Source organism: Fringilla coelebs, assembly GCF_963513975.1.
Source record: "Fringilla coelebs genome assembly, chromosome: 5".
Lineage (NCBI taxonomy): Eukaryota > Metazoa > Chordata > Aves > Passeriformes > Fringillidae > Fringilla > Fringilla coelebs.
Window position 1 is genome coordinate 48,313,622 of NC_140033.1, and position 16,158 is coordinate 48,329,779.

Sequence of the window (16,158 nt, forward strand, 5' to 3'; positions counted from 1 at the left end):
CAAGGAATAAGGGAACAAATGTGGTGTTGGAACTATACACTGCTCCCAATTCAACAGCAACACCAATAAGAAAGGAAGAAGTGGGCAGTCAAGAGGCCAGATCTAGTGAGCAGAAGCCATGAGACATTGGGGCAGTGCTGGCTTAAGAAAAATAAATTACTGACCAGCCTCTCAAGGTTTCATTTTGAGAGAACAGCTGGTCTGTTGTGATTGTTTGTGATACTCTTCCTGTGACATAACAGCAAAGAGGACCTTTTAAGTCTATCATGCAAGGATTTAAGTGCAATATCAAACACTTTTATGAAAAGAGGAGTTGAAGTTAATACAGTGAAGAAAACAAATACCTTAGGGCTCTTTAAGAAGGAAGTACTGAACTACCTAGGAAGTATTAGATACTTGGAGCCAGTGTTCAGAGATGGAATGCTATAAAACACACGAACAAGTTAATTTTCAACTTGTGATCTCAACCTTTTACCAAAGCCACTCAAAAGTTTTAACTCTGTGATGATAATACTGTCCTTCATCTTCAGTGAGGTGAAGTTAATGACACAGTCCCCATCAGATAGAGCTGCTAGGTTGTAGAACAGTGCCACTGTCAATGTGCACTCCATTCTTTAACAGGGCTGTGTTGCGGGGCTGCTGCCTCCCCTGGGATTCCACGTGTCCTGTAGATCAGTACTGAGTTACTGAAAGGACTCAGAAGAGAAAATAAACATGAGGAGACCCTCCCTACTGCAACAGACATCCAGAGATGGAAAGGTTAAGACAGAAATGCTAGGATATAGGCAAATAATGTATAAAAACACAGGACCAAAGTTGCACATGTCAATCTCTGGGTCTTTAATTAAGTGCTTCCCATGTTGCTAATTAAAGGCATCCCAAGCAGTCTTTGATGAGGTGAGCATGTGTGTGCAAGGACGCAGGGCCTATCAAGCACTTCCTTCAACCCTGATCTACAGATTTCCAGCATACAGAGATGTGCAGGACACTCACTGGCAAAGGGGATACAAACACCCCTGTCCCCTTTAGGAAGGACAAAACACGGGTGACAGATGTTGGAACCATTGTTTTGTCAATGGCTTTCTCCCTTCTGTTCTTCTGTTCCAGTGCTGCAAATAGAAAAACAAGCTGTTACAGATACACTATTGAGCTGCAGTCTGCAGCCTCCTCCCAAAACTACACAAGATGGGGTTTACATAAAGGGAGTTAACAACAGGCCAGTGCAGTCTTTGCAATCTCTTAAGTCTTAGCTTTTAGCTGCACAGTGCATGCTGGAAAACCCCTTATCAACTGTAATACATCCACCAAACTGACTATAAATCCACATTATGTACAACAACTTTCCAAAACAGTTTCTTTGTTCTATAAAGAATCAAATACACTCAAACTCAAATCTGTACACAAGAGCAAGCTAAACAGAAAATGGCAGAAAGTGTAGCACAGTGCAGATAAAGGTGAATTATTTCCATTCTTCCTTTCTGCAATGAGTCTGAATGGTCCAACTACTCCAGAGATCAGTGTTGTAACACCCAGCAGACAGTTTGTTCTGATAGGTTCTGGAATGCTCTTAAATTGTTCACCTATATCAGAATTTCAGATAGTACATGATTCTGTTTTAAAAGAGTCATTCTGTGAGTTAGGAGAAGACTTTAAAACAGGTAAACAAGTAGAACAAAATTATGGAATCATTTAGGCTGGAAAAGACCTTCAAGTTCATTGAGTCCCAGTTGCTAACCCAGTACTGCCAAGTCCACTGCTAAACCATGTCCTTAAGTGCCTTGTCTACACCTCCTCTAAATACCTCCAGGGCATGTGACTCCATCACTTCCCTGGGCAGCCTGCTCCAATGCTGGACAACCCATTCCCTGAAGAAATGTTTCCTAATATCCAATCTAAACCTCCCCTGGAACAACCTGAGGCTATTTCCTCTTGTCCTGCTGCTTCTTATTTGGGGAAAGAGACTGAACCCTACCTGGCTCCAGCCTCCTTTCAGGAAGTTGTAGAGAGTGATAAGCTCTCCCCTGAGCCTTCTTTTCACCAGGCTAAACAGTCCCAGCTCCCTCAGCCACACCTCATAACAGGTGTGCTTCAGACTCCTCAGCAGCTCTGCTGTCCTTCTTTGGATGTGTATGTAACGTAGGAACACTGAAGTCTCTCCGTTGTCTTTAGTATAGACCCTCATTGAGTGCATTTTATTTCTGATTCAGCTGGCAAGATCTAAAACACCATCATTTTTTCCAGTCTCTAAAAAATGCCTGGTGTGGAGATTGCACAGATACCAGTCTGGCCTTCTCTGGTACAAAACAAAAAAGTTCATAGCCAAAGGCATATCTGTGTCCATGTGTTTAAGTATATCTTTTAAGCTGTTGCTGGCTGTATTTCCTTGTCTGAGATTCTCCTCCCTGCCCCAAGCCAAACAGGAAGCACAAATAATTAGATTGCTGGTGTAGTTAATGACATACCCTTTAATCATCGTCATCGTCATCCTCTGGGACAAAGATATCGTGTTCTTCAAGTAAGGCTGCAAAGTTCTTACTGATCTGAGTGCCAACATACAGGAAAGGGATCACGACGCTGAACACTCTGAGGAGGCCGAAGGGCGTCTGCAAGGAGTCGATTGTAAAGAGTGGATCTTTACATCTAAGCAAGTCGCACTGTGGCTGAACCAGCGCACTCGCGGCTCCCCAGCGCGCGGAGGGCCCTGGAAGCGGCCCGCAGAACGACCTGCGTCCCTAGTGCCAAGCCCCGGTCACCGCACCGCGCTTTATTAGCGTATTTATTATAGCGTTACAAACACTCCCGCACCAGCCCGCGGGCAGCCCGGGGCAGGGAACACGGAGCCGGTGGCCGGTGACAAAGGACGGCGTGTAGGCGGGTGCCGATCTCCCCCTTGCGTCACGGCGCTGCCTGGCTCGGGCGGACGCGGGGGACAGGGGCCCGGTGAGCCCCGCACGCGCGGGGGCCGCTCCCGTCTCCCTCCCGCTGCCGAGCGCTTCCGCATCCCAGCCCGCAGTCCCCCGTTCATTGGTCTCACGCATTGTCACTCATTTCCACGGCCCCGCCCACAGCAGCTGCGCCCACACTGATTGGCCACCGCTGCCGCCCGTTGCTGCCACCGCCGCCCGCTCGCCCCTCACTCACCTTAACCGGCTTGGGCAAAATGGCGCCGCTGCGGGTGACGGTGGCCCATCGGGAGGGCACCAGCGGCACGGCCGGGGCCCGGGCCGGCTCGCCCCAGCCCGCACGCCCCGTGCGAGCCACGGTCGCCGCCAGGAACCGCCCGGCTGCCGCTGCCATCGTCCCGCCTGCCCCGAGCCTCGGCCCAGCCCAGGCGTCACCTGGGATCTCGCGAGGCTTGTGGGGAGGCGGTGAGGTCGGCACTGCGCATGCGCAGACGAGGCCGCACCCCCCCCCCCCCGCCAGGGCCTGAGGGCGTTTCTCGGTGCCCCCGGGGGGACGGAGGAGAGAGGGCGCGGCCGCCTCCCGGTAAGGGGAAAACAGGGCCGGGCGGGAATGGCCAGGCCCTGCAGACACGCCAGGGGGGGCTTCACGGCTCCATTAACAGCGCACGGGCTACAAATCAAACCGGTTTATTCGGCTTCGCGGCATAAAATACAAACTCTAAACAATGTAATGGGATGCGTAATACAAGTTCCGCGTGTAAAACAAACTCCATAAACAATGTAATGCAATGTATAATACAAGTTCCGCGTGTAAAACAGAGGCGCATGCAAAACCATCTCCTAAAAAAGGGATCACGCGCTATCTAAAATAGAAGCACTTGCAAAGGCAGGAGTCGCCCGTAGTGTTTTCCTGGTAATTGTGGGGAGCGAACACAAGTTTGGTGCTGCTGGTGAAAGATGCTCCCGTGCGTTTAAGTGGGGCTTTTTTCCAGCTTCTCTGCAAAGGCAGCCGAGAGAGGTAACACTGAGGGGTAGCTCCCCCAGGCACTATTAGTGCAGTAGCTACTGCAACACAAAACGCCTGACCTTGGTCATGATTGTCCACCACACGGCTAAGAGTGGCCACGGGTAAAACCTTCAGGCTAACTCTTCACCTGGACTCAGTGGAAAACAGCACAGTTTAAAAAAAAAAAAAAAGTGCAGAAATTATGTATCACCGGCTCAAATCTGAAATGCCAGCCTCAGAAAAATGTAAGGATTTAATCAAGTATTTTAGGAGGACTGGGAGCCCTTCCCGGCACAGCTCAGAATTGCCCTTCCTCTTTCAATTTCTTTTAAAATTTAGCACCTTCCTCTCATCACTTGTGCACTAAAGAAAACTCTTAGAAAAGGATCTTACTTCAGTACTTTAAGAAAACTACCCATTCAACTTCGGTGTTCAGCTCCCTCTTTGCCTAGGAACCTGTTTAGACAGACATTCTCTATTTTTAAAAATAAAAAGGGAAAGTGGAGGCAGGAGGTGAAACAGTCCAAACCTGAATGACTGGAGAAAAACCCTGGGTGGCACTCAGCCTTATTTTGCTGCCAGGGACAATGTGCAGTGAAAACTCTCTGCCTTTCCTGTAACAATCTCTGCCTGCAGAAAGACAGACAGGCTGCTCCATCAGCCAGCTGAATGTTCATCCCACGGAAGCTGAAATCCTGGCCTCCTGCCTGGGGGCTGCTTCGAAGGCACTGCCAGCACAAGCAATTCAGCTGGGCTGGCTCGATAGCCTCCATCTCTGAGGAGGCAGGGCAGCACTCAGGTGCTCCCTGCCTAATGAAGCAAGTCGCAGTGGTCATTATAAAAAACCTGCACTCCTATACAAATTTGGGCAAGGCTCCAACACGGCTGCTACAGCAGTGGGATGGTGAGGAAACCCTGATCAAGCCTATCCAAAGTCACGCAGTGCTTTGGAGACCCAGCAAAGGCCCAGGCATGGATGGCTGGGCTGAGCATAAATGTGGATCGGGACTCAGCCATTTTCTTGTCAGCACTGCAGAACAAAACACAGAATTACTCCAAACATGATTAGATGGAAAGCAGAGCGCAGTGCCTCATTTGCAGGATTTGGGATTTAGTTGGGATATGGGCTAAGGCAAAGCCAGGTAGCGTGGAAATTGTGCCGTTTGAATGGGACAGATTAAAGCATTAAATATAAGCTCTTTAGTAGTGTTACGAGCACAATCCTGGCTTATTAAAACACACTAAGCTTCTTAAAAGTGAAACTGCCCTTAAATGAATAATACTGTTTCAGTTCTGACGGAACTGGCTTTGTTAATTTATCTTCCCTTTCAAGTCACTCCCAATTCTTGGGTCTCATGTAGGAACTGCCACTACATTTTGATTTGTTTTGGAAGTTGAGTCTTTACTGTCAATCTGCCTTATGTTAATCCGAGACATCAGGAATATTCTCTCTGTATTACATTAAAAAAATATAACCACAGGAAAATGCTTGGCAAATTTGACCTTGGTCCCAAAATACCCATGCTCAGAGCAAGGAGGCACCAGGTAGTGCAAATCCCCTGATGCTGCTGTCCTGGCATGGGAAAAGGGACACATTTGCAGCCAGAAATGCTGCAGTACTGAACTTTTCAAGCAGCAGGACAGGGAGGCAGAAATGTCCCCTATGTCCAACCAGCTAAGCTGCTGAGGAAGCCAGGGCCTTGCCTCATGGCCACCTGCTCCCAGTTTTTCAGAACTGTTTCCACAAAAGCCGAACAAAAATAATCCTCCCAAAGTTGAAAACCCTTGCTGTGAAGTAATACAACCACGAACTGGAGAGGACTGGATTGTGTTACTCACAAGTGAAGGTTACATTCTTACTGCCTAAAGTCATTTGGAAGATCTAATTTAAGATCTGATTTCCTCTAATATACCATTAAGCTATATTTAGGCAGGAGGCTGGAAGCTCATCTCCAAAACTACCAGAGACATATTTTAAAAGGCACCAAGAGTTAACAATTCATTTGACTTCTGCATTGGCTATTTCTACAGGCTATTGCAAAGTGGAAAGCTGAGTGTGTTTAAATCCAGAAAGGTTCCAGCCAGTCATGGTCTGAAATGGGCTTTTGCTTTCCTAGCAAAGCTCTTTAATAAAAAAGGACAGTAAAAACAGGTTTAATGTTTTCAGATGGGAAGCATGCAACTAGATAAGGGAGATTTTGAAACCCCATCCCAAGTCCCTGGACTTGGCACCCACCTACTTGTACCGTGTGCCTTGTGGCCAAGGTTTCTGACCTACTGATGGACAAGTCTGTTTCCATAGTGAGGTGACAGGCATGCCCTCCCTGCAGCCCTCCCAGCCCGCTGGGAGGATAGGATGTACTGCAGAGATCAGCCAAGCAATGCTGACATGAAATCAGAGGGAAGCGCCAGCAGGCGAGGTGCAGGCTTGGCAGAAGGCAACAACATGTCTTTGACATTGGAGAGGCAAGCCTGGACACTGCCGACACCCATAACTCACTCCCACACCTTCACTTCTCCTCCTGAGACCAGGCCTCTCTCCCTCCCCACCCTTCAAAGCCTCTCCTCCAACTGCACAGCACTGCCAGGAACCAGGCAGAGCCGCAGGACTGAGAGAGGCCCTGCAGGAGTGTGGCTCTGGACACCCTCTTGGGCAAGCAGCCCAGTGAGCTGACTGAGCCCTCCATGGCACTTTGCAGGGGCTCTGGTCTAAACAAAGGCTGAGAAGTTTACTCCTGCCCAGGCAAAGAGGCTTTAGCATCCCTGTATAGAAACAGGGAAACCTTGAGCCAGAGATATTAGCAGGCTTGGTTACCACTTAACAGAGTCCAGATCAGCCCTGGGGTGCTCGTGGTGTCCTTCTGAGGCTTCAGGCCAAGCTCTGTGTCTCCATTTCAGGCTTGCTGCTGAGTATGAGCACATAAAGAGACAGTTGCAAGACCATTCCACATCCTGACGGATTTAGCTGAAAGAAGGGTTAGTGCAGATGAAAGTAAAAAAACTATGCAAAAGCCCCAGCTGCTGGGCCAGCAACAGCTGCAGTGGCTCACACGTCCTGTAGTGAGAGAGGCACAAGGCTGGAGGCACGCGCCGGGGCCAGTGGCCTGTCAGAGGCACTTCATAAGAGCCCAGCCTTATCTGCGGCAAAAGAACAAAGGCAGAAGGACTTTGGCACAAGACCACAGATGGTAATAAACACTGACCAAAAGCAAACTTCCACACTGAGAAACAAAACAACAACAAAAAATTAAAAAGTGGTGAAGGAGAGGTAGGGGTGAAACACCCAGAGCATCCACCATGTCAGGACAGCAAGTGGCCAAGCCTGTTGGCTGAGGTTCACTGCTTATGTGCTGATTTGGGCAGCTCCTATTTCCAGCAGAGAGAGTTTAAGTAAATGTGGCTCCCCTGGCGTTGCACACTCTCCAGCTGTATAAAGCCTCATGAAAATGAAATGTGAGGTTTAGAGGAGATTTGAGTCCCTCCCAAGTGAAGCATACACACATTGCACACTCAGCCACTCCGGAGGGCAGGGGTCAAGCAGTGTCCCTCACTTCACTCCTCCTGCATGCAGGACAGGCTGCCAGGCATCAGCTGGCCAGTGACTTGTGTCCTGTGCCCCCAGTCATGGGTGTCCCCTCTTCTGCCTCTCCTGCCACTCCCGTCTCAGCACTGCAATCTCCTGCCCGTACCAGTTGTGCAGCTTGGAGAAGCAGATGGTTTCCGGTGGCACTGGGCTCTCCAGCATGACTGGTGAGAGGCCAGGTGCTGGGGATCCTGTGGCACTGCTGGCGGCCGAGCGCCGGCGTGGAGGCAGGGGCGGGGGCTTCGTTTGCCCCGCATCGTGGTCAGTGCAGGTGGCTCCACTGGCGACACAGCCACCACTACTCCATGTGGAGTAGCCATTCTCCAGGGTGGTGGATTTCTCCTGGAGAGGCTGCAAGGCAGGGTTGGAGAGATGCCTCTTTCTGCCAGAGGAGGAGGAGGAGGACTTCCTTGGAGACTTACGGCAAGCAGCCAAGCTCTTGCAGGCCTCCTCCAGCTGCTTCTCCAGCTCCCTCACCACCAGCCGCATGTAGTCGAAGCTGGCCCGTGAGAGTGCCTTCACCCAGGCCTCCATAGCAGCCTGCCCGTCAGCCACCAGCACATAAGCCCTGGCACCAGCGTCATCAAAGCGGATGGCAAAGGCGAACTCCTCAGCGGCCTCGCACAGCTCCACGGTGCAGCCCTCCAGGACCACCAGCCCCACGGGCTCCCGGCTCTCCCGCTCCTCGAAGTAGAAGAGGAGGTTTCCCTTGAGGACGAACCAGCGGCGCTGGTAGGAGGTGCCATGGTGGTGGTGCCGCTCCACCCGCTTGCGCAGAAAGCCGGTGTGGTCGGCAGGTGAGTCGCAGGTGGCATAGTGGGCCACGCTCCGCTCATTCAGCTTCATCGCCCCTCCTAGGAGTGGAGGAAGAGAGGGGGAAGAGGTTGTCTTGGTGTGAGGAGCATGTCACGGGCCCCACCAGAAGAGGCCTGATCCTGCTCCCAGGGGAAAGCAGCCCCCACTGGTACAGGATCGTATCTAAACCAGCAGGGACCCTGCAAAGGGAAGGCTGGATCCTCGCTGCTGCAAAGAGATCACTACCAGAGCCTCACCACCCAGACACCTGCCTTCCCTGCAAATGCCAGCACTGCTGTTTAATTTCTTTTTCCACAGATGACCTACTTTGCTGGTTTTTAATGGGGCACATCAAAGAAATTAGCCTCTCTGCCTGCGAGGCACTTATTTTGCTCTCTATTAGAAGGCAGGATAAGGAGAGTGTTTCACACCCAAGGGCTCTGGAACTTACACTTCTGTCCCCTTTCCCTACCCCCTGTCTCCATGCAGGACCACCCATCCCCACTGGCCCTCACGGCAGCAAAACTCCCAGAACAAGGTGCCGTACCAGCTGTGCAGGTCAGACTGCAAGCCCTCGCTGTCTTCCTTGGCCAGGCTGCTCCCTAGCCGAGGGTGTCCGAGGCTTCAGCGTTATGAGCATCATCTTTGGTGGAGGAAAAGGATGAAGAAGAAGGAGTTATGAACCAGAACAGTTTGGGACTGAGAGAGCTAAGAGCTGTGTCACTCCCACCTTAGAAATCCAGGGTCCTCAGTGCAGGCAAGCTGCACTGGAAACTGGGAGAGCAAAACTGGGGGAACATGCACTTGCTTCAAAGCCTGAGCCCCATCCCAGCTCAGGCTAGTGCTCCTGTGGGTTTGTTTTCTGGCTCTTGGGTTTGTTTTGGGTTTATTAAAAGAAAAACAGAAATGCTTTGCAGAAGCTGTCACTGCCCCATTTGTGGAGGCCCTTTGGCAACCGACTCAACAAGTCAAGGAGGACAGAGCCTTGAAGGACAGAGCCAGCACAACCTTCGTGGATTGTTCAATTGCAAGAAGATTTCCAACCGCTAAAACTCCACACAGAGAAATATGCAGAAAACAAACCACAGCCACCATTCCCAGGACAGATCTGGACGCTAGGAGCTCCCCACTGCTGAGCAACATCCAGAATCCCTCCCGGAGCCCCTCTCTCCCATCAGAGCTTGTAGTGCACGGCTGAGGACATGGGGGCATGGACCCCCGCTGAAAAATGCCCAAGACCCCGATCAGACACAAGGAAAGGCTGTTCCCTGGAGGCGCTCCGCCCGGAGTAGCTTCCAGCCTGGCACACTCAGGCTGCGGACAGCCGGGGCGGCCCGGGCCGGCCCAGACGCCAGGGGGCTGCGGGGGTCCCACGTGTGCCGTGCTGGGCTCTGTGTCTTTGTGTGCGGGCGCACGCCCGTGCGATGGGGCTGCGTGTCTTTGTGAGTGCCTGTGCCCCGCCGTGGGTGAGTTCGTCGTGTGGCTGCGACCCCCGCGGCCCCGCCGCCGCTCCGGCCCCGCCGCCGCCCTGCCCCGGCCCGGCCCCGGCGCCACCTGGCCCTCGCCCAGCGCCCCCCCTGCGACGGGGGGACCCCGGCCCCTGCCCGGCCCGCCTCACCTCCGGCCGCTGCTGCTCGGCGGTGCGGGGCAGCCCGGCCCTGCCGCGGCCGGGCGGGGGATGGCTCCTGCGGGGGCCGTCCCGCCGCGCCGGCAGCACCGCCCCGCCGGCGGCCAGGGGGGGAGCGGGGGGGCCGGGGACACCGCAGCCAGACCGGAGCCGCGTCCTCCCGCACCCCTTCGCTCAGCCCGACACCTCTGCGGGGTCGCAGCCTGGGGGGGACCTAAACCCCCCGCTCGGAGTCACTGTGGGGTGCAGCAGGCACGGGGGCGACGGTGACAGAGTGTCAGTAACCGAGTGCAGCTGCAATGGGCTGGGCGCAGCGCTGATGGGCACCGGCTACGGAGTGCATCAGCAGTGGGGTGCAGCACGGACAGGGTGCTGCCGGGGGGAGCGATATTAATGGGGCGGCACGGCCGTGGGCTGCAGTACCGGCGGGGCGCGGTGCTGCGGGCAGGCGGGAGGCGTGGGCGGTCAGTCAGCTGATGCGGACGGCATCATGTGAGCGGGGCCGGGCCAGGAGAGCCGCTCTGTGCTCTGTGCCGCGGCGGCAGTGATGGAGGCGGTGGTACTGAGCGGGCTGGCTCTGACTCTGGCCCTGGCGCTGCCCTCCGTGGCTCTGGAGAACGGGCTGGCGCGCACTCCCCCCATGGGCTGGATGTCCTGGGAGAGGTTCCGCTGCAACGTGGACTGCCAGGCGGATCCCCGCAACTGCATCAGGTCAGTGGATAGGACTCGGTCAGGTCGAACTTCAGGCCCGGGCTGGCTCTGGCACCGTCTGCGTTCCTGGGACCCTGGGGTGGATGGTGCATGGGGGGCGGGAGGCTCAGACACCCCGGTACTGGGCCAGAGAGTCCCCAGAGCTGAAGGATGTGGCCAGGCTTTTCAGTAGCCGGAGAAACGCTTCCCCCTAGGTGAGGAAAGTAAACACGGATAGGGTTTAAATGGGAGCGCTGGAGACCCTCCTATGGCCCGGACCAGCCCTCCAGAGCCCCCAGTTAACCCCAAATCCTTCTGCCTGCCTCACCTGCTGAGGCACAAGGGTCGCAGGGTCTCAGCCTGCCATGCCTCCTCAATCCACAGCGAGCGGCTCTTCTTCGAGATGGCAGACCGGCTGGCAGAGGACGGCTGGAGGGAGCTGGGCTACGAGTACATCAACATTGATGACTGCTGGTCTGCCAAGCAGCGGGATGAGGCCGGGCAGCTGGTTCCTGACCCCAAGAGATTTCCCAGTGGAATTAAGGCTCTGGCTGACTATGTGAGTGCCTGCTGGGGGCCACTGGGGATCTCTGTCCCCATGCCAGTATGGTGGGACAGCTGGGAAGGAAAAGAGGAGGACCTGGTACCTGGGAGACACCTTGGATCCCTTCGTTTGCTCCTTGCAGCTCTGTTCTCCTCACAGGTCCATGCCAAGGGCCTGAAGCTGGGCATTTATGGTGACCTTGGCATCTTCACCTGTGGGGGCTACCCAGGCACCATGTTGGAAAATGTGGAGCAGGATGCCCAGACCTTTGCAGCGTGGGGCGTGGACATGCTGAAGCTGGATGGGTGCTACTCATCTGCAGAGGAGCAGGCAAAGGGTAAAAATTCACCAGCCTCTGGCATTCCTCTCCTGCTGCTTGGGTTGGGGCAGCTGGCCCTCTGCAGCAACACTGGGTCAACCAGTTCTTCCCTTGTGCCTCCTATTGCAACTGTTGGGAAGAGAGGCGGGAGTTTGTGTGCCCTGGAGCTGTTGTAAGGAAGGAAGCCAGGCTAGCCTGGTATTCCCCTTGCTGGGTGGGCTGGGACAAAGGCTGCTAATGGGACATGAGCTGCTGCCAGCCACCCCCTTCACTGCTTGTCATCTTCTCTCCCTAAGGATACCCAGAAATGGCGAGGGCCTTGAATGCCACAGGTCGCCCCATTGTCTACTCCTGCAGCTGGCCAGCATACCAGGGGGGTCTTCCCCCCAAGGTAAGGGTTTTCCCATCTGTTGGCAAGTTCCCGTGTCCCCTGTGCCCTGGAGGAGCTCTTGCTGAAGCTCCAGGATCAAGATGTTACACCCCACTTAATTTTCCACCCCTGGATGGTGCTGCAGGTCCCAGAGGGGATATGACCTTCCTGCCAGGCACCCCGGGACACTTGGGGGGTCCCAATATGGCTAGGTGATGGGAGTTTTTGGGAAGAAGGCTCTGGAGTGCATCCTCTCCACCCTAATCAGATGGCATGGGGTTGGTCCTGACAGTCTTCTTGTGAAACGATCTTGTCTGGTTTCAGTGCTTGAAATAGGATAATCTTCCTAGTATATGTTTCTTGAGAATTGGTTGCTCTCACATATTTCCTCTTTCACTTTTTGAGTCAGTCCTGAGCTGCTCTCATTCTTGTATCTGATAGGTTATTAGATTTCCCCATGGCCTCTGTGGTTGTTTTGCCAGACATGCTATAATACTGGGGTGTGCCCAGACATAGTGGGATATGACTCTGTCTTGCCTCTTTAACCTTCCCTCCTTGCCCTTCTCCAGATTCCTCTGTCTTTTACACACTTGCTGGGCAGTGCAGCTCTCAACAGTTTAACAGTGCTGCCCCTGCCTCCCCCACCTTGCAGAACAGTTCTTTTTTGTCTCCTGCCTGACGCTGTTCTCCTTGTCAGGTGAACTACACCATCCTGGCAGAGATCTGCAACCTGTGGCGTAACTATGACGACATCCAGGACTCCTGGGACAGTGTCCTTTCCATCGTGGACTGGTTCTTCACAAACCAGGATGTGCTGCAGCCGGCAGCTGGTCCCGGCCACTGGAACGACCCGGACATGGTGCGGCTGGGTGATGGGTGCTTTGACCCTGTCTGGGCATGAGCATCTCCAGGCATCCCCTTCTAGGGACAGGGCAAAGGAAGAGAGCTCCAGGAGCAGGAGCCCTGTTGCTGCAGAGGCAAAGCTGGTGTTGCCCTTGGCTAAGGTGTGGGAAAAACCACAGTGGTTGCAATGAACCCTTCACCTCTCAAGTTCTTCATGTCTTCTTGTCCTTCCCTGCACAGCCTGAGGGCAAATAGTGGTGAAACAAAGAGTGTTAATGAGTGCATTGGAGTGTATGTTGCTAGCAGGGATGAGATCTCCCATGGCAGTGGTGGACTACTTAAGGGGAAGCAAAAGTGTGTGTGAGGCTTCCCATTCCTTCCCAGCAGGAAGCAGCATCACCATGGGTGACAAGCAGATAAGTTTCTAACCTTTTTCTGCTTCTTCCATCTTTTCACTATCTCCCCTCCAGCTCATCATTGGAAACTTCGGCCTTAGCTACGAGCAGTCACGCTCCCAAATGGCTTTGTGGACAGTGATGGCAGCTCCACTCCTCATGTCCACGGATCTCCGCACCATCTCCCCCAGTGCCAAAGAGATCCTGCAAAACCGCCTGATGATCCAGATCAACCAGGACCCCCTGGGAATCCAGGGGCGCAGGATTGTCAAGGTTAGGGGGAAAGCAGATGCATTTGGGAGAGCAGACAGGAGTAGCACAGAGCATCAGAATAAGGACAGAGAGGGAAGTGATGGAGAGAAACAGGACCAAGAGAGCTGTGGGAGTTGTGGGCCTGCTGGTGTAGCAGCCCCACATGGCAAAGTCAGAATTCTGTTACACTGTTCCTGGCAGCTCTGCCTCACCCACCTATCCCCACTCCTAGGAGAAATCCCGGATCGAGGTGTTTCTGCGCCCACTGTCGCAGGCTGCCAGTGCCCTTGTGTTCTTCAGCCGGAGGACAGACATGCCCTTCAGCTACACCACCAGCCTGGCCAAGCTCCACTTCCCTGAGGATGCTGTGTATGAGGTGAGCCCCACTGACACACTGCATAGCAGGGCAGTCCCATGGCACATGGATCCCCCTCTTCCCATATCTCTGTGTTCTGGGAGGGTGAGAGGGAGTACTCTCTCTCCGTGCCTCTGGGATAGAGGGGCAGCTGCACACTGGGTCACTCTTCTGTTGCCCACTGCTGTGCCCTTTCCCAGTATTCCATGTCCTTGACCACAGCTGGACCCCAAGATGAAAGGTATGGAACTGCTGGTAGCTCCATCTCTCTCTCTTTCAGGTACAAGACGTGTATGTCGGGAAGATTGTTGGGACCTTAAGAACAGCAGACAACTTCTCAGTCGTTATTAACCCCTCGGGGGTGGTGATGTGGTACCTCCGTCCCGTGGCATTCCCGCTACACCCCTGGCATGTTGCTAGACAGCAAGCCCCTGGTGAGGGTTTCCACCCAGCCCTTCTGTGACAGGGCCCAGTGGGTGTGGACCAGTGCCAGGGTGAACTGTGAGGCCCCAAGGCACGTGACTCTTCACTGCACCAAGTGCCTTTGGCTGGTGAGCCCAGCAATGCTGGGCAGTGACCATCCCCTGGTACCAGCTTGATGATGTCTGCTCCGTTTGCCTAAACCAGGAATTCTTGTTAGCCACTGCCTAAGGGTGTGCAGAGCGTAGTGCCTCAGTGATTGCAAAGCCTTTTGAGATCCTTCTGTGGAAGCTGCCATACAAGTAGAGTCCACCACTACTGAAGTTTGTCAGCTCTGTCACCTGAGAACTTCATTGCTTTTGAGCTGGGTACTACTGGATGCTGCAGGGGCTGTTTGAACTACACATGTAGAAAGGCTTTGGGTGCTTTAGTATCTCTGAGGGTTGTGACATCCCCTTTTCCCCCAGGCGTGTGATGGCATTAACCTCAAGGATCAGACTTGGTCACCTTCTTTCTTTTGCTATAATCAGCTTGGTTTAGAATAAGGACTGCATCCCACATATCCCATCAGGACCAAGAGCTCTTGGAGGCATACTGGCCCTGTGCAGTGAGGCTTTGCTTGTAGGCCTGATCCTACTGCCATGATTCCAGAGGCCAGCACTACTGCACCCTAGTGTGCGTGCTAGCACTGTATTAAAGTCCCTCTGGTAGAAGTTTACAGCAGAGCAAAAATCTCCATGAGCCATGCACAACCCCAGGAGCCGTGCTGTGGTACACACCAGAAACTGCAGAGCCATAGTACGTTGTGTAGGAGTGTTGGCAGGAAGATGCTGATACTCAGCTGAGGTGGTCTTTTGGCTTGGGAGTTGGTCACAGGCGCCTCCAAGCTGCATCCTTCTTTCCCTAGAAGGAAATTTCTGCTAAAAGGAGGATCAGATCCTACTTTAGCAGGCTGAAAACTCAGGATGTCTCAGGGAAAGGTTTCTTCTCCCAAGGGCCCTTGCATCCACAGCTCTATCCTGAGGAGGAGTCTGCACTAATAAACTGGAAGTGAGTTTCAGGACACTCTAAAGCTCTCAACTGTTTCACCTTCATACAGCAGACTACCTATGAAGGAGTTCTAGGTGACACAAGACTAAGCCTCAGACTGGGGTAATACCACATTTTATATTAGCAAAAAAATTTTCTCTATTTCTGTTCAGCTGTGGGAGAGTTCCTGGTCATCTGTCCACTCTGGTTCCTGAAGGACCAAATAGTTGATTCTGGACCTTTCCAGAAACTTTCTCTGAGGTGCAGGGTCAAGATACTGAACACAACGCTTGCAGTCCTAATAAGGGAGGACTTGCCAACAAAGCAAGGAGCTGGTTTTGTTCTTGGGGAGTGATTGAGGCAAATTGATTGAAATAAAGGGAAGCAGATCATAGACTCTGTTTCATGTGTTGCTAGCTCTACCTGCTTGGTTAATGTAGGATTACAGGGTCATTACCTCAAAACAGGAACAACTATGCTAGGAAACAGAACTGGTTTCCTGTCAGAAACTGCACTGATGCAGAGCAGGAAATGGCTTTCCAGTAGTTACATCATGTTCAGTAGGGTAGCAGGATTCCTTGGCACAACAGTCTATAGCCAAGTGCCATTTTCCTTATTAGATATTTATTTTTGCTGGAAAAAAAAATTGCTGGCAAGGAGTTTCTTTTAAAGACTTTAAAGGCCTCCGCTCTGGTGTAATATACATAGAAGAGGTGCTACGAATGCAGCTTTAATGAGTAGCAGTGTGGTCACATGGACCCTGCTACAAGCAGTGATGGGACATTAACATGTGCCACTTCTGGATACCAGGGCATAACCACACACACCAGCCAGCCTTCCACCCTTCCCAGGCAAAAAGGGGATAAGCCCCACCTTCTTCAGTCCCCCCAGTTACTTGATTCCAGGTCCAGCTTAGCCACATACCAGGGAGAGAGATGTGCTGAGCCACAGGTGACCCAAGGGAACAGCAGCAGTGGTTGTAGTTCATTCCAGCTTTCTGTGCAGTATGCAAGAATTAAGGTCAACA

At 53.1% G+C, this 16,158-nt stretch overlaps 3 protein-coding genes across 3 annotated transcripts; 1 reads left to right on the forward strand and 2 right to left on the reverse strand.

Annotated features, from left to right (window-relative positions):
• Positions 1-174: 174 nt before the first annotated feature.
• On the reverse strand, positions 175-3,367 carry SMDT1 (single-pass membrane protein with aspartate rich tail 1). The gene is made up of 3 exons (XM_084205701.1): positions 3,142-3,367; positions 2,463-2,603; positions 175-1,109 (listed from the first exon to the last, which is right to left on the reverse strand). Exons 1-2 carry the CDS (start codon positions 3,295-3,297, stop codon positions 2,466-2,468), a joined length of 294 nt encoding a protein of 97 aa, XP_084061827.1. The 5' UTR covers positions 3,298-3,367; the 3' UTR covers positions 175-1,109; positions 2,463-2,465.
• A 241-nt stretch (positions 3,368-3,608) lies between these two features.
• On the reverse strand, positions 3,609-9,970 carry PHETA2 (PH domain containing endocytic trafficking adaptor 2). Its single transcript, XM_084205708.1, has 3 exons — positions 9,906-9,970; positions 8,835-8,930; positions 3,609-8,346 (listed from the first exon to the last, which is right to left on the reverse strand). The coding sequence occupies exon 3, from the start codon at positions 8,336-8,338 to the stop codon at positions 7,532-7,534; it is 807 nt and encodes a 268-aa protein (XP_084061834.1). The 5' UTR covers positions 8,339-8,346; positions 8,835-8,930; positions 9,906-9,970; the 3' UTR covers positions 3,609-7,531.
• A 468-nt stretch (positions 9,971-10,438) lies between these two features.
• NAGA (alpha-N-acetylgalactosaminidase) lies at positions 10,439-16,035 on the forward strand. Its single transcript, XM_084205763.1, has 8 exons — positions 10,439-10,625; positions 10,989-11,163; positions 11,308-11,485; positions 11,764-11,858; positions 12,535-12,696; positions 13,151-13,348; positions 13,560-13,703; positions 13,963-16,035. The coding sequence occupies exons 1-8, from the start codon at positions 10,462-10,464 to the stop codon at positions 14,143-14,145; spliced, it is 1,299 nt and encodes a 432-aa protein (XP_084061889.1). The 5' UTR covers positions 10,439-10,461; the 3' UTR covers positions 14,146-16,035.
• Positions 16,036-16,158: the final 123 nt, after the last annotated feature.

Excerpts from the sequence above, each read along its gene's own strand:
- SMDT1 (XM_084205701.1), bottom strand. The coding sequence starts at position 3,297 with ATGGCAGCGGCAGCCGGGCGGTTCCTGGCGGCGACCGTGGCTCGCACG. Across the intron at positions 2,604-3,141 it reads TTTTGCCCAAGCCGGTTAAG|ACGCCCTTCGGCCTCCTCAG; the intron begins GTGAGTGAGGGG and ends GACTCCTTGCAG.
- PHETA2 (XM_084205708.1), bottom strand. The coding sequence starts at position 8,338 with ATGAAGCTGAATGAGCGGAGCGTGGCCCACTATGCCACCTGCGACTCA.
- NAGA (XM_084205763.1), top strand. The coding sequence starts at position 10,462 with ATGGAGGCGGTGGTACTGAGCGGGCTGGCTCTGACTCTGGCCCTGGCG. Across the intron at positions 11,486-11,763 it reads TGCAGAGGAGCAGGCAAAGG|GATACCCAGAAATGGCGAGG; the intron begins GTAAAAATTCAC and ends TCTCTCCCTAAG. Across the intron at positions 13,704-13,962 it reads CTGAGGATGCTGTGTATGAG|GTACAAGACGTGTATGTCGG; the intron begins GTGAGCCCCACT and ends TCTCTCTTTCAG.